Here is a 21358-nt window from a genome sequence, read left to right as displayed (position 1 = left end):
TATGAAATTACAATTTTGCCCTCGAGAATAGGGTTATTTTGGTCACTTTTTAATCCGTAAGTATTTTGGAAAATGAATGGTACTATTGCATAGATCACGTCGATATGAGTTCGTAGACATGTGCTGGGCTCAAATCGGAGTTGTAATGAAGAAATTACGATCAACAAAAGCCTAATGGTATAATTGTAAATATTTCAAAATTCAGTTTTAAAATCAGATTTTTATTTCTTCTCTCTCTCTCTCTCTCTCTCTCTCTCTCTCTCTCTCTCCCGAGCCCCCCTCTCACGACCGTAGCTTTAGCTGGCTATTCTTTGGCCAGCCATTCTCGATTCGGCCACCAAATTGGGGCTAGTACCAAAATGACCACCACCACTTCCCTTCCTACCCCACCCCACCTCCAACAGAACCGCCACTTCCGTCGGAAATTGCAAAAAAATGCCGATTTTTACGTAAAATTTCCATCACTCGTTCCGGCAATTCTGACCACCAATTTCTTCGATCTAGGTATATTTTTTCATCCTCTCAATGTGTTCTAGCTGATGGTTAGGTTGATTAAGATTGATTTTTGGGTTTTGGAATTCGATTTATTGCTTAAATTTGGGTTTTGGAATTCGATTTATTGCTTAAAGTTTGGCTGGTTTTCAACTCGTGTTTCTGGCAAGTTCTTGTCACTTTTTTGCCATGGTCCAAGAACAAAAGTTGCTCTACTCATTGTCCTGATCATGTAGGTATAGGTCTTAACAGGCGGTTTGGAGATTTTTCGATCGCAGGAGTTTACTCTAGGCCATTGGGTACTAAAATGATCCTCATGTCATCCCGAGCACTACAATATGCTCGGATTTCAATTTGGTTACTATTTGACTGTCGATCGAATTATGTATATTAGGCGTTATTCGGCTTCGATAAGCTCAGACAGTTGGATTGACTCCATTTTCGTATATGTTGATCTAGGAACCTCTAGGATCGTGTAGGAATTCACGGATCATGAATCGGAGTCTTGGATGTTTCGGTTTAATAATTCAAAGATTAGGTTAAACGACAATCGTCCAATCGCGAGCAATCTGACTGTTCGATTCGGACCAAACTTGCAGGACATGTATAATAAACCCTGTTGAACCTGTAGGAACTTTTGGATCTAAAATCGGAGGTCGTGCGCCCCGAGGGCTCGTTTGACCAAGTTTGGGCAGTTTGACCCCTAGGTTGACCGTACGTCTTTCGAGGTAGTTTCACCCTTCAAGGAGTACTAGAAAGATCTTATTAACGAGTCTTGACTGTTATTTGAGTTGTGTTGAATGTGTTGGGATTATGAGATTGTTTTATAGTATCGTATGGAATTCTTGGATATTAGTTTGATAATTAAAGTTGTGGAATGGATGAGCATGGGATACTTGATCGATAGGTTGTGGAAGTGAGTCTTGAGTCTTGGCTCTAATTATTAGTAAATAAGTGAACGTTTGTTTTTAAGTGTACTTCATTTTTTTAATATGGAATTTCTTGCATAATGAGTTTTGATTGAAAATTGATTCAATATGGGTTAATGAGGATATGGGATCTCTAAAGGTTATTATTTATCCTTAATTAATGTTATTATTATTATTATTATTATTAAAGTATATGGATTGGGTGATATCGGGTTATCTATGAAAATCTATTGTTTTAATGGTGGAATGCAATATTTTATGAAAATTAAGTGTAAATAAGTTTTTATTACTATTTGAATTATTTTTGGGTCTTTATGGAATATATGCTTGAGAGTTTATTTTCTATATTATGAATAAATATTTGGGGAAAATTGAATTAAGGAAGGGAATATTATTTTTATAATATTTATATAAGGGTTATAAACCTCACCATCATATGTACCTTCCCTAGTCACGATACCCACACGTGGCATTGGATTTTCCGGCGTATTGGCTTCCTTGGTTACTGAATCTGGAATGGATGGATACTTGAAAAACTGTGGATATGGTTTGGGTATGTCGAAACCCGGGCACCCTTGACGGGGTGTTACCATAGACCCTTAACGAGTTAGTCTGCACGCGTAGGACTTGTCATAGGCACACGAGTATTAAGAATTCTGCTGTGCATGCTATGAGCCCAGTCCCCCGGTTGGACGGCTCATCCCTGGTCACATGGTTGTTGAGGATTCCTACGTGTGGTTCAGCCAAACGATTCTTGTGTTGGATTGTTTTTCCTTGGTACATGATATGTACTATCATATGTATCTCCCCTTGAATACTAATACTTGGAAATAGTGGACACGGATACTTGGATACATGAAAGTGGATAGCTAGTTAGTCTGCGTGCGTAGGACTTGTCACAGGTGCATGAGTATTGAAGATTCTGATGTGCATGCTAGTTAGCCCGGTTCCCCAGATGAACTGCTCATCCCCGGCCACATGGTTGTTAAGAATTCCTCCATGTGGTCTAGTCAAACGATCCTCAGATTGGATTGTTCTTTCCCTAGTACATGATGATGGTGTGAGGTGTGTGTATTGATGTGTGTATATATATGTGTGTGTGTGTGTGTGTGTGTGTGTGTGTGTGTGGATACGTTTTCGGGTCGTGATTCTTGAACGGGTGCTTTGTGAGTACTATGCACAGGTATGAACGTCTGATTTATAGTTTGGAAAGTATTGTTTAGCAACATACGCCTTGGATAGGGTATGGTTGTGAGAATGAACTGATAAAAGGAAAATAACTTGTAAAGTGTTTACTGGATGCTTTGTCGAACTTGATGTTGATATTTGTATCTAAATTTCATCGTTGGCTTTACTTTAAATAATCGTATATTATTTGAGTGTTGATTTAAGAACTACGTGTGGCTTGATCCCTCACAAAGGAGTACGTAGGTAGCCTGGGGTTTAACCTAGGTGTAGCCGCAAAATAAATTGTTTGAACTATGCTTGCATTGTTCTATGTGGGGAAATGAATTTTGAAAAAATAAAGGTCTTGTCTGATTACTGTTTCGTTAAGTGTTATTAATTCAAAAGCTAGAACGTTTTAGAAAATATTTGGTTATGAGGCCGGAGGCCATTGATGTTAATTGCATGTTATTATCCTGTGCATGCTGCCGGTTGAGATTTAAAAACGTTTTTGACATGTTTAAATTTTTTGGGAATGTTCATTTTTCAAGGGAGACTGCCGAAATTTTGATAGAAAGTCTTGTTTCTTTAGTAAGTGGGCTCGGCATCAGCATGATGTTGGAAATACCATAGGATTCGTCCTAGGTTTCAAGAAATTTGGGGCGGGTCTTGTCACATGTAGATTATCTGATATCATACTAATGTTGGGCCCACTTACTAAAAGAGACGAGACTTTCGAAATTTCAGCTCTCTGAAAAATGGACATTTCCAAAAATTTCAACCTGTAAAAAACACATTTATAAACTCAACTAGCAGCATGCACAAGGCCATATCATGCAATTTACATAATAGGCATCCGGCCTTACAATCAATCCTAACAACGGGTGATAACAGAGCATATCTACAAAATTCAGTTACAAATGAAAAGGAAGTTCAACGGAATAGAAATAAGTAGAAGTTTGCCCTACACAAGCTCGGGCTCGGAGTTCACGACTTCATACGGTCGCTTTTATAACCTTATTAACCAATATATCCATTACCAAACAAATCAATTTCCCACCAATATCACTACTACACCCAATATCACAACATCAAAACAAACCCAAGTTTTCAACTATACGCCTTAACCACCATTCAAATCCCACGTATTTATCATTGGCAAACAAATCCAGTAATACTATCCGATGCTGGGCCACAAGTAAAACATACACCCAAACACATAATTCCTAGAAACTTAACGTGTACACACAACCTTGGAAAGGTCCTACAGCCATTCTAGTACCTTCACAAAGGATGAGACAGTCCCAAAAGACCCGTGGTCAACATTTGGTCAAACCTTTTTTTTTTTTTTTTTATCAATCTGGTCCGCAGGGCCTGAGAACTCCGATTTCATATCCAAAAGTTCCTATGGGTTCAACAAAGTTTACTAAACACGTCCTGCAAGTTTGGTCCAGATCAAACGGTCGGATCGCTCACAATTGCATAATCGGAAGGCCACAATTTTACGTAATTTTTGAATCATTGAATCAGAGCATCCGAGACTCCGATTCTCAATCCGCAAATTCCTACACAATCCTAGAGGTACGTAGATCAACATATTTGTAAATGGAGTCGATTTGACAGTACCTAGATAACCCCTAATATGTGTAAATCCAATTGACCGTCAAACGATATCCAAATTCGAATCAGAGCATATCGTCATGCTCGGGATGACATGTGGATCATTTCAGGACCATATGGGCCACCCAAACATGGCACACGTGCAGCCACATGAGTCGGCTATGCCTGGGTGTCTTGAGAAAATTCCGGCAACCTGAAATTTCTCAAAACACCCAGCAATATTTATACATACGTGATTAGGACAACTAGTGGAGCAACTTTTGTTCTTGAGCTACGGCCAAAAAGTGGCCGGAGCTTACCGAAAACTCAATCCAAAACAAGTCAAAACCTGGGTTCTAGATCGAGCTTCAAAAACCCAAAGTTGATCCAAAGTACTTGGATAGACAGCTAGAGCTCATTGAAATGACGAGAAAGCATACATGGATCGACGAATTTGGTGGCCGAAGACGCTGCCGGAAATGGCGTCGGAAAACTCGAACACGACCCGAGCTTCATGAGCTCCTAGCGCTGCCGTGAAAGGTCGATCTAGTCGAACTCAACCCGGCCATGATCCTAGGCGCCCCCGAGTATTTTCTATCGTCCCTTCGGACTTGGTGGTTAGAAGGTGGAGTTATGTAGCCACACGGTGGTTGGGTCTGTGGCGTCATGAGGGGAAGGCTCGGGAAGAGAGAGAAAGAGAGAGAGACTGCGCAGTTTAAAAAAAAAAACTGACTTCAAAATATTTACGATTGTGCCACTACACTTCCGTTGATCATAACTTCCTAATTAAAACTCCGATTTGAGCCCACTACGTGTCTACGAACTCGTATTGATGGGATCTACACAATGGTGCCATTCATTCCCCAAATTCCTAATGGATTAAAAAGTGACCCAAATAACACTATCCTCAAAGGCAAATTTGTAATTTTGCAATTAATTAAATAAAATAATTTATATAGATTAAATAAATGGTTAAAAGTTGGGTCGGGATGTTACATATAGCTCTCTATCTCCCTTTCCCTTCTAACCTCGTTTAATATATATAAAAACATTATAAAAGATGAAACAAAAGCAAAAATAGAGTTACCAAACATGCACTTAGCTTATCAAAAGAACTTGGGCTTAGATGTGAATTAGAGGGAGGCCATGATCAGCAATGACTATTAAAAAGTTTATTAAGAAAAGGTTACTTTATGTTGTAGTCTTTACAGATTGACTGATAAAGTTGCTGTTGGTAGATTGTTGCTGTCAGAAGATAAGCCAAATAAGATTGGGAAATGACCCTCAGTGCCACCCCTTTAATAATTTTAACTAAAAATGCCATCCCTTCCCAATTTTTTTATAACTATAAACTATAAATAGAAAATTATTGTACCCTTATTGCTCTCCTAACACATTTTCTGAAATTGACTTCCCGCCCATCAGCTCTCCGTCGCTCAATCTCTTCATCTTCACTCTCTGGTCACTCTGCTCTCACTCTCTCGTCTCTCAGCTCTAACTCTCTCATCTCTCGTCGCTCAGCCGTCACTCTCGCTTCTATCTTCCCTGTCCCAACAAATCTGTGCATCGAAGAACAACGCCATCATTCACGAGCAGTACTGTTCATCGGAATTCTTTTACGGCTTAGGGTTTATGGGTTTGTTTGAAATTGGTTGACGGGGTTGTTTGAAATTGGTTTAGGGTTTGGGGGTTTCTCTGAAATTGGTTTAGTGGGTTTTCTGAAATGGGTATAGGGTTTAGGGGTTTCACTAAAATTGGTTTTGCTTTAACTCTGTTTGCTAACTTAAGGGCTTGCATATTGGATATGGATAAGTTCTCTATGTTTTTCATATTCTCTTGTGATTATTTGGAATTTCAGTTTGGGGATGAATATTCAATGTCTAAACAAAGGGCAAGGAACCATATGTGGTGTAATATGAGTTCTTTAAAAGTTTGCTGTTTTGTGCTTGATCATTGTATGCTTAAAACAAAGCGGGAAATGAGTGAAGATGGGAACATGCCACCAGCAGGTGTGGTTTAGAGAAATGGGGCCATGGATTTTGCTATAAGCTAACTCTTTAAGCTTTTGCTTGTCTTTTTTGTCTATGGATAGTTAGACAACTCTGTTTATGAGGTGAACTTTTAATTTTTTAATTGTACATGTGTAAGAAACATTTTTTACAGTTTTGATGGTTTATTTATTCATTTATCTTTCATATTGATAACACATACAATACATACAAACCTCTGATTTTGTTAACGAAAAAATGAAGGGATGGTGCCAATGTCATTAATTTCCTTACATTTGAAAGGAGGGCATATTGGAGTCATGATTGTGGTTGCCACTAACTGATAGGATGTTCCATGACATTATACGTTGAAGTCAATAAATTGTTTCCTGCTGTCTTCTTGTTGAATTGTTCTGAATTAGGCTTCTGCTACTGCACATTCCTATTGTAGCTTAAGCTGTCATGATTATCTGGTGTTTGGAGATGTGTCTGTAGATATTTAGTTAATTGTCAATGATCATGGAAGGTAAAGACTTAAATCCTTGTGAGACAGAAATTGGAGTGAGTGACCAGTAATTTGAAGGACACATGAAAAACAGAGTGAGAGACAAGTAGTTTAATGGCATTTTTTAGGAAGCCTTGTGAAGAGAAAATATAAAAGAAGGAAGTGGGAAAATATAATGGCACTCTCTCTTTCTCTCTTTGCAGTCAATGTTAGGGTTTGTTGAGGGGGTTCTTGAAGGTGAAAGAGAGGGTTGCTTCGTTAAATGCTCTCTCCCTTCAACAATCTCTCAGTTCCGTCTCTTTTCATGTTTTCAATGGACGTCTTTCTCTTCTTCTCTGCTCTTTCAGGGCCTCAAAAAACCCAAATTCTTGGTTTCGGTTCCGACTTTTTTCACATACTTCCTCCTCATTCTCAATCCTCTCACAGACATAATTCGAGCTTTTGTTTAGGTGTTTCTGCGATTTCCAATTCGGGTCTGTCTGCAAAACGAGTGATTCTAAGGTAGGTTTTGTATTTGTTATTGACTAGTTTGTCTTTTTGTACGGTTTTCATTTGAAAAGGATCATTTCACTAACCTATGACTGATTTTGTGAAGTTTAGTAATTAGAGAGATTGCAAATTTCTGTATTTTAACTGTGAATGACTTCATGCTTGGATGAAACTTCTATTGGTCTGATTGATTTTCATGCTATGGATGACGAAGTGCCTCAAGTTGCTATTTGTCATGTAGGATTGGTTCGTTTGTGATGCGTGTTTTCAGTTTCATTTTATGATGCATATTTAGTGTGGGAATTTATTGTGGTTCATGTGCTGTAATTTGTGTTTAATTTTCACTTAATATCCTATAATAGGCCGTTGAATTGTGTATTGCTTGTTATTGTCCAGATTGCAACGGATTGAATTTTTTTTAATAATAATGCCGTGCAGGGAAACATGGTATCGCCAATTAAGTTGATGATTGGAGAGGAAGATAAGTTCCAAGGAAAAGCATTGGCGCTATCCCATACAAAGAGTGCAATAAGTACGATAAAAGAGAAATTCAGTGAGCAACAGCTACGAACCTTCGAAGAGAGTTGTTTTGGGCATCTCCTACTCATCGAGGATCTGAAGTGGACGTCGCCAATTGTACACGGATTGTTGCTGAGGAAAGCTGATCCGAAGACTGTTTCCCAAGTGAACGGGATCAAATTCATTGTTGGCAATAAGGTGATCCAATTCACACCGCAGCAATTTTGCGCCGTGACAGGGCTAAGGTTTGAAACCTTCCTTTATTCCGCTTCCAAGAATGACAATCTGCTCATTGAAAAGAAGTATTTTGGCAACAATAAAACAGTGAGCTGTTGGAATTAGAAAAAGCCTTCCACGATCGCTGATGCGGATGATGCATTGAAGCTCGGCTTTGTATACGTTGTGTTTGTGCTGTTTGGCGGAAGACCTTGAAGATTTTGGGAAATATCCATGGGGTGTGTGTCTTATGCGAAGACAAATGCGTCATCTTTGCTAAGGGCAACTGTGTGCAGATTACAATACCAGCGAGTGAAAGGGCCCAAAAAGCTTCGAAAACAAACAAATCTAAAAGCAAGTAAAGACAACGGCAACTGGTAGACCAAGAGAGTACCACCTGAAGGGTTTTGCCTTTGCACTTCAGGTGAGCACATTTCGATTCCTGTTGAAGTTAAATATCATTTGTTTACAGTAATGGGTTCTAAAACAGTAATGGGGGAGAGAGAGAGAGAGAGAGAGAGAGAGAGAGAGAGAGAGAGAGAAATTGAGAGCTGCATTGGAGGAGCTAAAACATCATTTGTTCATGTTTATTTTCTGTAATTATTACTTATTTGGGGGATTGATTGGTTTAGTTGTTGAAGGATGAAGACGAATAAAAGGAACTCTGTCCACTGTTATTGTTTTTTGACAGATTCTTTTGACTAATGATATTGTGTTTGTGTGTGTGTGTTGGTAGATATTTTGTGTGAGAGAGACAGAGAGAGCGAGAGAGAGAGAGAGAGAGAGCAAATTGGGTGGCTGTTCTGGGTGGCTATGGTATTTAAAAAAAGAATTCTACAAACAAATAAAATAATTTGCAAAGTTAAAAAATTGATGGGAAAGGGGAGAAACATTCAAGGGAGGGGGTCAGGGGTAGAAGGGAATTCAAGAATAGAAAATGGACAGAAGGTTTTATTTTATTTAATTAGTAATATTATTCTGTTTTTGCTGAATATTATATCATTAATATTGATGATGAGCCCCGTGTTTTTCTATCAACAACCCTAAGTTAACACTAATTACCTCATTATAGAAATAAGTTGTCAGAAAAACAAGTTTACATTTTCACTCCTTTATGTAAGTGGGGGATATTGGATATTAGGAAATAATCTTTTTTCCTGATTTGTGTTGAATGCTCTTAGTGTTGAAATATAATCCTGTTCTGCCTGATTTCTGTTGAAATATAATCTGTTCTACCGATTTCTGTTGACATATAATCCTGTTCACTGATTTACTGTTGAAATATAATCCTATTCTCTGATTTACATTGAAATATAATCCTGCTCACTGATTTCTTAGAGCAGAAGTCATTTTCTATTTTCTGTTCTGTCTATTTTAAATGATGTAATGAGAACCATTAGATCATAGTCTAGGTGGATTCTCTAGCTTAGATTTGGTATGACACGTGTAAGCACCTAATAGGGTGACAGTTGTAATTCTGTTAGAAGAGAATCACATTTCTCTCTCTGTCAGACACACTATGTAAGCTGCAGATTGTAAGAATTCAATAGAACAGTGCCTTCCTCATTTCTCTTCACTCTCTCTAGCTAAAATCTCCAGAAAATACATCTCTTCCTAATCTGAAAATACATATACAAACTGAGAATTCTAACAGACCAATGACTAATGTGGCCCGAACCACTTTTAGCCTCTATGCATCTCTAGATGGCTGTATTTCTTTTAACTTTTGTCAATCATAGGGCAAGGTTTAGACTGCAATTAATACATGCTAATTATTTATCTTTATTGTATTCTTGGCTTTTCATGCCCTATTTAAGGTTATAGCATGTGATCTCTAAGGCTTTTCTTCCTCAAACCAGATTTGGGCTTACGAGGTATTTCCAGCGTTGGCTGCACTACATTTGGTGGTGCACGAACATAATGCCTACATCCCTCGTATACTACATTGGAGGAGCAACACTTTGCCGCGTTTTTATGAGCTAATGAGCCAAGTATTCGAGAACCGTGAGGTTAGTTCAGTTTGTAATGATAATCTTAGGCATATGAAAATCTAATATAATCAGTTTACTGATATGTCTATTGTCTGCGTAAATTGCAGGTTGACGTGCAACTTATTCGGCCATATGTAATTGAGAAGCAGCAGCCGTATTGGACTTGGGGTGACGGTGTTGACAACACTGAAGAACTTGTTCAGTTGTTTGGCGATGACGCTGAACACAAAACCAGCACGTCTGCCTCAGTAGAAGAAAAAGATGAGGACATTGAAGAAACTGCAAGCCTTCCGTCGTCTTCTAAGGCAAGCATTACCTATTTTCCAAGATATATGCCATAATACAATAGGAAATTAGCTGCTGTTTTGTTCGGATATATTTTATTCCAATATTGTAACACTTGCATTCCAACTGAATGCAGGGTCAAATGGCGTCCACTGAGTTACGCACTTTGAAGCGTGACTTTCAAAGGATGAAGGATGACTTCGCCAAAGTTTCAGTTCAAATCGAGCCCTTCGCAACAGAGTGGCTGAGTTGGAAGAAACTGTACGGAAGGAGTCATCCAAAGTTGAAAGAAATAACAAGTGTGTCGAGGATTTCCGCAACACACTTGCTGCAATGGAGCATTATTTTAAGGTGGAGATAGAGCAGCTGCGAAAACAAGATGGTGGGGTGAAAGAAGCTTGGGAAGGACGTGAGGACCTGGGTACTCCTCGTATGAAGGAAGGAGGCGACAATGACTTGTCGCCATTACATGACAATGTCAGTCCGCCTACAAAACCGGCAGCAATGGAAACACAAGTCCCCAGTGATGGAGCCGAACCTTCCGCAGCCATGGTCACTCTAGTTCCTGACTTACAAGTGCATGAAGCAGCTGCGCATGCACAATCCGAGAAGCTGCCTACCCCGGAAGATGTGGCCGGGTGTGACGAAATCTGCCAAAGACTTATGTTTTTGTTAGAAGATTGGAAAATAGCTGACAGTGTGCCATCGGCAGCTCCGATGAATCCTCCAAGTATACCTACAATTAGTATGGCTGTTGATGAAGAAGGTAGTTTAAGTGTTGAAAAAAAAGAAGTGGAAGGTAAAGGGTGTAGATAGAAGTGCCCGGCCCAGACATTGTGAAGTCCATTTACTGATCCTTTGAGGAAGAAGAGGACAATGACTGTGTCGGATGCGCCTGCAACCCCGCCAACTTTTGATCCATCAAAACCGCTGCCCATTGAAGATGTGAAGGCAGTAATAGAATTTTGCACTGCGTGGAAAAATGATATCAGGTTCGGATTCTTGACCTTCGAAATCCAATCCAAGCCGTATTAATATGCATCTGAATATTTGTCATTACCGAAGTCGAATGATGAGATCAGTCCAAACGTAACGGTTGCAAGTTTGCCTTTTGTAGTGTGCAGGTGCAGCTTGAAGCATTTTCCGTGGGCGCTGATTTTTTCTATAAACTAATCGATGAAACGGCATGGATTAGCTCAAGGGTAAGAATACACAAATCTCTTCTTTTTTATGATAATTCAATTGTTTTCTCTCCTTTTGTAAGTGTACAATTGTCTGAAAATGTGCTCATATTATATGTCAACTTTCAGCACCTGGAAATGGCAACCTTTCTTATCCGCAAACGGCAACTCTCTCATCCGTTGCTATTTGGAACCGACTGGACAACGGGAGATTATGCCTTGCAGGTACACTTTTTACCATGTTACATTCACTGCTTTATTTGCTTTTGGTTGTCATTGTGTAATATGGTTTCATTTCAACGTCTGCAGCAATTCCTAGAGCCGTTAAAAGCGATGGCAAGACACATGGATCGAAGACGGCTGCGTCCAACACCGATGACCTTCCGGCCAACAAGTGAAGAATGTACATCACTTTGTGAATGGTACGTGGCAACACGGCTATGCCCAATCTTGGAAAAAAGTCCGCAAAGTCTATTTTCCATATAATCTTCGAGAGTCCCATTGGGTTGCAATCGAAATTGATTTCGTCCGACATACTGCAACTGTGTATGACTCCTATATTGAATATACCAAACCTTCGAAGTGGTTACACTTCTGCAACCTGTTAGCGATACGCTTGCACGCGTGCTTTACAATATGAAGTTTTATGAAGAATCAGAGGTTGAAGATGTGAAGCAAAAGGGGCTGCAGATGTCGAGCTTTACGCCATTCTCAGTTTGCATCATTGGAGGTGTGCCACAACAACGAGATGGGTAAGAATTGTGAATGTAGTTAATTTTAGTTAATTTTTTCAAATTTTTATATAAATGCAGTTGTCATTTTCCAACTTATTGGCCTCACAGTACGTCTTGCGGAATCATGAGCGTTCAATTCATCGAGCATCTCAGTCTTTGGGGCTTTGGTGCATAAAATTGACCCGTCCAAGATCAAATATTACCGACTGAAGCTTGCAATAGAGGGTTTAAGGGGGGAGGCATATTTATGAGGTAAATTTCTTAATCTTTGTCAATTGACCTCAGTGACGACTTATGACTGGGGAATTCACTTTGCTCATTATTTATGTTAGGAACTCCTTTGTATGAAGATGTAGACGTGGAAGCTTTGCTGGCCCTACTTTCGCTTGTAATCCTACCTTTTTGCCAGAGCTAGTTGGTTTTGTTAGTATTGCGAGGTGTAATATTGTACAATCTAGAAGCAGTGGCTAATTGCCTTACATGGCACACACACTGTTTCGATTTTGAAGGTTAACTATTTTGGACACCTCCATATGTAAATATTGTTGCTGTTTATGGATGCTTTTGTAGTTGCTCTTTATGGATGCTGTTATAGTTGGTGTTAATGGATGCTTTTATAGTTGCTGGTTTTGGATGCTTTTTTTAGTTCCTGTGTATGGATGCTGAAGAATGGTTCATTCTCTGACTTGATCGTAATACTTCAGGTACAGTTTTCTTATTTTGTCATAGATAAGATTAAATGTAACCACTAATGAACTGATCCCTTTATTTGTTATTGTTTATTTATTCCACTTGCGTGTGCATCACATGGACATCTTAGGATTTCTTTACATCAAACTGCCTCTTAAGAGTCATGAGAAGAAGAAGAGGAAGAAGAGAAAACAGAAGGACCTAGCTGGAGCTTACAAGTAATTAAACAAAAGTTCATTTAGTTATAGTCAGGGGAAGAAAACATGTTTATGGCACCATTCCAAATTCACTGCCCCCTCGAATTGCACAATGCCAATTTGGTCTCCTTCGGCGACCCTAAAGCAGGCAAAACACTGGTGTTGGAAGGAGATTGGTGTTGGAAGGAGATGTAAAAGGGTTATTGTGCATTCCATTGGCCAAGCTTGAATGGATTTTGTTTTCTATTGTATTTGACCCTTCTTTTCAAGCATGCCAAAAATCATCCTGGTTTTGTAAGATGTGGTTTGAGCCCAATGAATTTACCGTGGCTCGTGCATTTTTGTACCCAATATTTCATAGCTGCCTTCTTTTGAAGGAGGATTCATTGAGGGAGAGAATTACATTATACGTTGAATATGAATGGATGTGCAACTCCAACTATCATTTCAAAGGGAAACATCAATTCATGGTAATATGAGGATGGATAACAATTGTCCTGTCCGTGATATTTGAAAGAAAAGGATTACTTTGAACGAAATGGAGACAGTTATTAGACCAAATGGCATTGACATACGATGTAATAGCAATATTAGGCCAATATACTTCACTGTAGAGGCAATATTAAAGCAATATAAGTTCAATACCATAGGCATATGATCACAATATACTTCTCATATGGTGGCAATATACATGCAATATGTATGCAATACCAATACAATATAAAGCAATATACATACAATATGTATACAATACGAAGGCAATATTAAGCAATATACATACAATATGTATACAATACCAAGGCAATATTAAGCAATATACACGCAATATAACAGCAATATGAAGTCAATCTACATAGAATACACACACATCCAAAAGTACGACTACATTTGACAGATGCAAACCAAATCGCCTCCGAACCTTAACAATCCTATTCCGCGAAGGAAAAACGAAGGCACCAAAACATCCATGTACTCGGGTGAGATGAACTGCAGCAGCACTTACCCTTACTACAGGTCCATGAAAAGATCAATGTCTTTGTGCTTTCTCCTCGCTGCATGCACGAGGCTATGATGAGCCATTCCCTCAGCACCCATATTCAGCACCTGCCAGACACCAAGTACATCAATTTCACTCCAATTGTAGTCTGGTGAAATGACCGACGCATAATCTCGAAACATTTCGAAGCCGTTGTTGAAACATTCAACCATTTCATGGTTATATTCTTCAGATGTGGTGAATTTTTCGACGACATTTTTCTTTATCTCTTCCAATTTCAACTTCAACGACTCTAACTCTTTGCTCCGACTGTTTGCTTTTAAAGTTTGCTTCACTTCTCCAGCATATGCTTTGTTCAGCTTGTTGGCCAAATTTCCCATAACTTGGCCATGAATATCACATTTAGTCTCCCACCAATCTGTTGCCTTAGACAAATATTGGAGGTCGTGCTTGACGGCTGAGATTTTGTCAAGCGGATCACTGCTCTCAGCCTCACTTCCAGATGAAGTGGGATCATGATTGGGACTCGGAGGTGGAGATGGGAATGGCACATGCCATGGCTGGTCCCCCGGGTAACTGCCATGCTCGTTTGGAGGGCGTACATCCGACATCTTGAACTATTGATGGGGACAATTCACACCTGGCGACTGAATGTTTGCATTTGAGTACGACTCATTACCTTTCTGAGGTTGAAGAAGTTGGCTAAGTTGCAATTATTGATAGGAAGGTTGAGTTATATGTAGGAATTGATATGAAGTACATTCGGTATGTAGGTGGTGCATTCAATTGATGGGATTGCAAAGTAGACCATTAACTCGTTGGGTGTAATTCACAGCAGTAGAGCATTACATTAACAACAATAAAATGGGCTGACAAACGGAAAAAAGCTAACCTTCATGGGAAATTGGAAATTGTGGATTTGAACCCAAACTAGGACCATGTAACTAAGCTTTTATTGCGAATTTCAAAACAGTAAAGTGGAACATAGCAAAATAGCAAATTACCAAAAGTGCAAACTTGGAAAATGAGAAATAAGGAAACTTGGAAAATTGGAAATAGAACAAAAAGAAAATTGGAAAATTGGAAATACGAAAATACGAAAATACAAAAAAATGGAAGCTTGGAAATTTGGAAAAGTGGAAATAGGAAAAAAGGAAAATTCTAAACAGGAAACTAGGAAATAGGATAAAAGGACACTTCAAAAATTGGGTCATTGGAAACTAAAGACCCTTGGAAAATTGAACAAAAGGAAACTTGGAAAATAGGAAAAAGGCAAAAAAGGAAACTCTGAAAACATGAAAATTCGAAAAAAGGAAAATTCGAAAAATCGAAATAGGAAATAGGAAAAAAGGACACTTGGAAAATAGGCAAATTCGCAAATTGGAAAATTGAAAATTGGATAATTGGACTATTGGACTATTGGATAACTGGATAATTGGAAATTAGGAAATAAGGCAACTTTGAAAATAGCAAAATTGGAAATCGAACAAAAGGAAAGTTAGCAAATTGGAAAATTGGAAATAGGAAAAAAAGGAAACTTAGCAAATAGGGCAATTGGAAAAAAGCAAATTGGATCATTGGACAAAAACAGAAAATTGGATAAATGGAAATAGGAAACAGGGACACGTGGAAAATAGGCAAATTGGAAACGAATTGAAATTGTGGAAATGGGAAATAAAACAATTACCATATTGGACAATTGTATTTACTTTCTCAATTAGGCAAAGTAGGCAACTTATTTTAATTACATAATGGGAAAATAGGAACATTGAAAAGATTGGAAAACTGGAAATAGTATAAAAGGAAACTTGGGAAATTGCAAAATACGAAAATGGGAAATAGGAAAAATAGGCAAAAATAATGAAAAATTGGATGACACATGGAAAATAGGAAAATATGAAAAATGGAAACATGGAAACGAATTGAGATTGCTGAAATGAGAAATAAGACAATAACCATATTGGTCAATTTGAATGAGTTGGTCAATTAGCCAAATAGGCAAATCCCTTATTTGAATTACATAATGGGAAAATTACCAAGTTCGGAACATCCAAAATAGAAATATATTAGAAAAAGTCATACAGTGAACTGGGTAATAACTCCCGCCCAATACTATCCCGCCTAAGACTCCCGCCAATCCCTCCCGCCAATTACTCCCCCTCATTCCTCCCGCCAATAACTCTCTCAGTTACTCCAGGTCATTAAAGGCTGCCTATATTAATCAACCTAGCTGTTTGAAATGAAAACTTCCATCACATTAACTGCAGCCATTACCTTCCCCACGGATTTCCCTCCCATCGCATTTAGACCCCTTTATTTCCAATTAAGTCGTACACCAGCCTACAATAAATATCGAAGACCATGGACCATAACCTCACACCAAACCAAACGATTTCAATTACTGAAGGAGGGAAGAGTGAAACAGAAGGCAAGTCACCCAATTCACTCACTGCAGACTTGGTCCATGGCATGCAGCAATGTCGAGGCAATACAATGTTTTGGAAAAATCTCCATGCAGACATAGTTTCAAAAATTGTGGAGGGCCAAGCTAGATGGGGTGTCATAAAAAACCGCACAATTCGCTCTCCTTATCATGCCCGCATGCATCTCCTACATATAAAGGCAATGAAAGGAAAAATTGAAATTGCCCCTGCCACTGCAATTATGGTATTCAAGGAATCAGAAGAAATGGCCAAGTTGAAGCAACAAGAAGTGGAAAGCGGATTCGAACTATTTCGTAAGTTTGCAAAAATAGTGGATCCGGCAGGAAACTGGGACAACATGACTGTGGCCGGGGTCATGAATTTCATGGGTCGTGGTCGCCGCAGTTGAAGAGTATGCAACTTCGAATTTGTCAATAGCAGGGAAATGGAACTATGAGGTCGCCTCTTTTTGTATTATGTAATGGGGTGGCCTGTTGTTGTATTATGTTTTTTTTTGGTCGAATGTTGTTGTATTATGTAAGTTTGGAAATAGGATTTTATGGAATGATGATGCCTCTTTTTGTTTTTGTGCGTATACAGTTTATCGGTGTCCAGTTGAGTGGCGATATAGCAGCAATAACTATACAATAAACATGCGTATAATGGCAATATTATGTCAATAAGAGTGCAATAGAGTAGTGATAGGGTTACAATATGATCATATTACAGTACGTAGTCATCAGAATGTATTTAAAATTATTTGGTCCAAAAAAATACAAAAATACAAAAAATAAAAGTAATTACAACCTGGAAAAAGGATGAATTATACATCCCTTAAAAGATATATGACCTACATTACAGACCTTCAAAATGAACTGTATATATATAATGCATGCCTTGTAGCACCATCACATCCCCCAAATTACAGAAACATGACACCCCAAAACCTCATGCTCCTTCCTCTTTCAACCCCTAAATTATCCATTGGACATGAGCAATGTATTGGGGTTAACATTCGTAATGCTCCTTCAACAACGATATGTAGTCAAACACATAGGACATTTCACCTTGTATTTGGCCCACATGTGGCCTATGCATTGGCCGAATTTGTAATCACAACAGAAGGTATAGTCGGAGTATCACGGTAACTGTGTCATAAAGGAATTAAAACAACTTGAATGTTTTGGATCCATTTGGAATTACATTCCAGGCCTTTTAATTTCGCACTCAAATTATAATAGCAATATGGAAGCAATACCAGTGCAATATATGTACAATAGAATGGCAATCTGGAGGCAATACAGCATGCTGTAGCAATGCAACCCACATTATGCAAATGTAAAAGAATTCCCATTGAACATAACACGAAACCCACCACAAATAAAAGTAAAGTTGACATGACCTACCAAAGCAACAGAAATCATATTGTCTAAGATACATTGCGCACTGGAATAGTGTTTTTACAGGTGCTTTTATTGTGGCCTGCGGAACCACACCTTGAGCACTTTCTTCTAATGGTGCCCTCTCCTTGCGAGGGAATTCTTATCTTCTTTCGTCTGCCTGGCATGACCCTTGCAATGGGAGGCAGCACAACTCGACTTTGAACATCTTCAGGAATATCCCACATTCCGTGAGGCTGTATCGGGTAGATGCTATCCGAATAAGCATCCATCCAGGTTTTCCGAGTGTAATACCGAGAAGCCTTTGAGTATACATTTACTTTCAAGAAGCGGCAAACTGCAACTACATGCTTGCAAGGTAGCTGCTCAAGCTGAAACTTTCTACAACTGCAAGTGTTGTTCGTCAAATCTACGAGGCCATCCATATGACCGTCCAAAACATGAAACTGTGCATTATTCAGTTTAACCACATTCATCCTTGCAGCATCCTCCAACCTGTTCCTCAACTTCTTCTCTCCAAAATTGGGGCACAATGTTGTTGTGCACTTCAAAGCCAACTCACGACGTTCGGTGAACCATTTGACAAGGAGATTCATAATTTCCCCTATCAAATGAACCACTGGCAGCGTCCTTGCAAACCTAAGGACTGAGTTGATTGACTCCGCAATATTTGTTGTCATTACATTGTAGCGGCGTCCATCTATGTGAGCTCTAGACCACTTATGTAACCCTGCCTCTTCAAGATATTGAGCAACATGTTCGTTTCGCTTGATCTTGCGAAAATGACAATCAAATTCAGCAATGGAATAAGATTTCGCAGCCTGCTCAAAGTGCATAAGTATTGGATCACGCTTTTTCAACTTGCAAGTGCGTTTCATGTTCCCCTTCATATGATAAAAGCATATGCCATGTTGCGCAGTTGGAAAAACTTTGTTCCACACATTCTGTATAACATTTCGATCAGAAATAATAACAAGATTGGGACACTCACCAATGGCTTCATGAAGTTTAGTGAAAAACCAATGCCATGATGCATCCGTCTCCAAATCCCCGATCCCAAAAGCAAGAGGATATATATTTCGATTACCATCGAATGCATTTGCTACAAATATAACACCCTTGTACTTGGATTTTAAATGAGTGGCATCCACAGCTATCACTGGGCGCATGGAAGAACAAAACCCTCTAATACATGCGCCAACCGCCATAAATAAATACACAAAGTGATTGTTCTCATCAGTTTGGATGTGTGTTTTTGTGCCGGGATTCATACGCTCCAATTCATAGCAATAAGCTGGAAGAATATAATATGCCTCCTCCGCTGATCCTCTAATGGACAATAGAGCTAACTCCATTGCTTTCCAAGCTTTCGAATAATGGATTCTCAAACCAAAGTTGTGTTTCACATCTCTCATAATGTCACTTGGTGTGTATATTGTCCGAGAATCCTTCAACTTCCTTTTACATGAAGTGGCTACAAGTGCTGCGGTTGCTTGACGATGGTTGTCACTTATGAACCTCAAATCACATTCATGGACAGTTGTACACCTCACAATCATGAAGCTGTATTCTCCAAATCTCGATGCTCGGACCCGCCATGGGCATGGACGTTGACAACAAACCACAAGCAACCTCTTTGTGCAGGAGAATTGCACCTTAAATTCGAAGTGGCCTCTTATTGCCGTCACTGTAACTCCGTCAACAATGCTTTCTTACTAGAGAAAATTTGCCCAACTGCAATTTTCGGATTCCAATCACTTCGCGAACACCCGCTATCCAAATATGCTTCCCCATCATTTACACCGGCTTCATTGTACCGGTTCTGTTCACCTATTTGATTCCAATAATGTTCACGAATGAGTTCAGATTCTCCTCCTAAACGCATTATTGGCAGTTGGGCAGATGTGTTCAAGCAGCCCAAAATAGGAGGGGCAGAGTACACTGACACTTCATTTCTTTCAGTACCATTATCACCACCATGCATGTCCTCCACCTCGCTAAAATCAATCATATCCATAAAATCTGTCCCTACTTCACCTCCCACATCATTGCCATTTGTATTATTCCAACTTACTTCATTGCTTTCAACAATGGCAACTGAAGAACGACCCATCGGACTACTATTTGTCGTGATATGCATACTATCAACTACATCATTTGTGAGTCCTTTATCTTCTATACTCACGAGTAAGGGAGCTAGTTTTGAAGGTGTTACCTCAGAATTGTACTTCATAAAAAAATTGACATCATCATCATCCTCAATCTTTATGTGCTTCCACTCATTCGAGGCCACCAAAACTGAGAATTTTAAGCAAACCTTGTCTTCCCTGCTGTTTGTATTACCAATCTGATGCACACGGTCCAACAGTTCAGCAAATTTGATGGTCCGTGGAACTATTAAGCCTTTTGAGTCACCCCCTTCGTATTTGCACATCTTCTTCGAGGTGACCCATTTTCCATTGTAGCACACGAGAATAACAATTGTCTCCATGTCTGACCATGACAAAACAACAGTTCATTAACACAATATAACCACAATAACCATGCAATATAACAGCAATATAACCACAATAACCATACAATATAACAGCAATATAACCACAATAACCATACAATATAACAGCAATATAACAGCAATAGAACAGCAATACGACAGTAAAATAAGAGGAACACTGGTGTAACACATCAGAATCACACTATACAGATCTACTACATCAAATGGAAAATCCCAAGTTTCAAGATTCACATATCCACACCAATCTAAGTGCAATTGGTACAAACCCAGATGAATGAGCATGGATATTCAACAAAACCTAACCCAAAGCAATTAAAGCCAAAACCAATTTCACACAGACCCAAACAATCAAAATGTAACCCATTTCACATAATCCCACTGATATTAAAAGAAAATAACCATCAACCCTACCTTTTCGAGGTCGGCAATCCACTACTGCTTCACGGTTGCAACCAGCTATTCAGAAGACATACCTAAAGGGAGGGGTTCGCGATTCCAAACAGAGAGCAAGACCGAATATGGGGAGAAAGAGACATAACGAAGCTAGAGAGAGAAAGAGCTGCGGTATGAGAAAGAGAGCAAAGACAAAGACAGAGAGTTGTGCTACAGAGAGAGAGAGCCAAGAGAGAGAGAGCTGCGATAGACCTATAGCAAAGAGAAACAGAGCTGTGCCACAGAGAGAGAGAGAGAGAGAGAGAGAGAGAGACAGAGCTGAGAGAGACCAAAAGTTATGAACTTGTGATAAATCAGCAATAAGGGCCAATAATGTTATATTTATAGGTTATAGTTTTACAAAAATTGGGAATGGGTGGTATTTTTAGTTAATATTAACAAAGGGGTGGTAGTGAAGGTCATTTCCCAATAAGATTTCATAAGCTCCAATCTGCTTTGGCAACTGGAAAATCCCAGACATGTTTGGATTTTTTACGAGTTCACAAGCTAAGAAAGACAGGAAGACAAGAAAGAAGCGTACTGGCTCTATTACCAACAACAAAATAAAAGCTGTTATCAAAAGCTTGAAGGTAATTGAAAACTTTAATTATA

The 21358-nt window shown here is 39.0% G+C and overlaps 2 protein-coding genes across 2 annotated transcripts; both read right to left on the bottom strand.

Annotated features, from left to right (window-relative positions):
• Positions 1–13987: 13987 nt before the first annotated feature.
• Positions 13988–14587, bottom strand: LOC148915615 (uncharacterized). The gene has a single exon (XM_089042098.1). The coding sequence runs from the start codon at positions 14585–14587 to the stop codon at positions 13988–13990; it is 600 nt and encodes a 199-aa protein (XP_088898224.1).
• Positions 14588–17689: 3102 nt separating this feature from the next.
• LOC148915614 (uncharacterized) lies at positions 17690–20414 on the bottom strand. The gene is given in 2 exon segments (XM_089041378.1): positions 17690–19489; positions 19492–20414. Coding segments are annotated over 2 exon segments (2460 nt in total). The 5' UTR covers positions 20291–20414; the 3' UTR covers positions 17690–17828.
• Between the last annotated feature and the right edge of the window lie 944 nt (positions 20415–21358).

The sequence above is a fragment of the Prunus mume genome, linkage group LG7, assembly GCF_029339155.1.
Source record: "Prunus mume cultivar Tortuosa linkage group LG7, ASM2933915v1, whole genome shotgun sequence".
Lineage (NCBI taxonomy): Eukaryota > Viridiplantae > Streptophyta > Magnoliopsida > Rosales > Rosaceae > Prunus > Prunus mume.
This window is presented reverse-complemented; position numbering and strand designations above follow the sequence as displayed.

Bases quoted from the DNA above. Each gene is read 5' to 3' on its own strand.
- LOC148915615 (XM_089042098.1), bottom strand. From the start codon at position 14,587: ATGTCGGATGTACGCCCTCCAAACGAGCATGGCAGTTACCCGGGGGAC.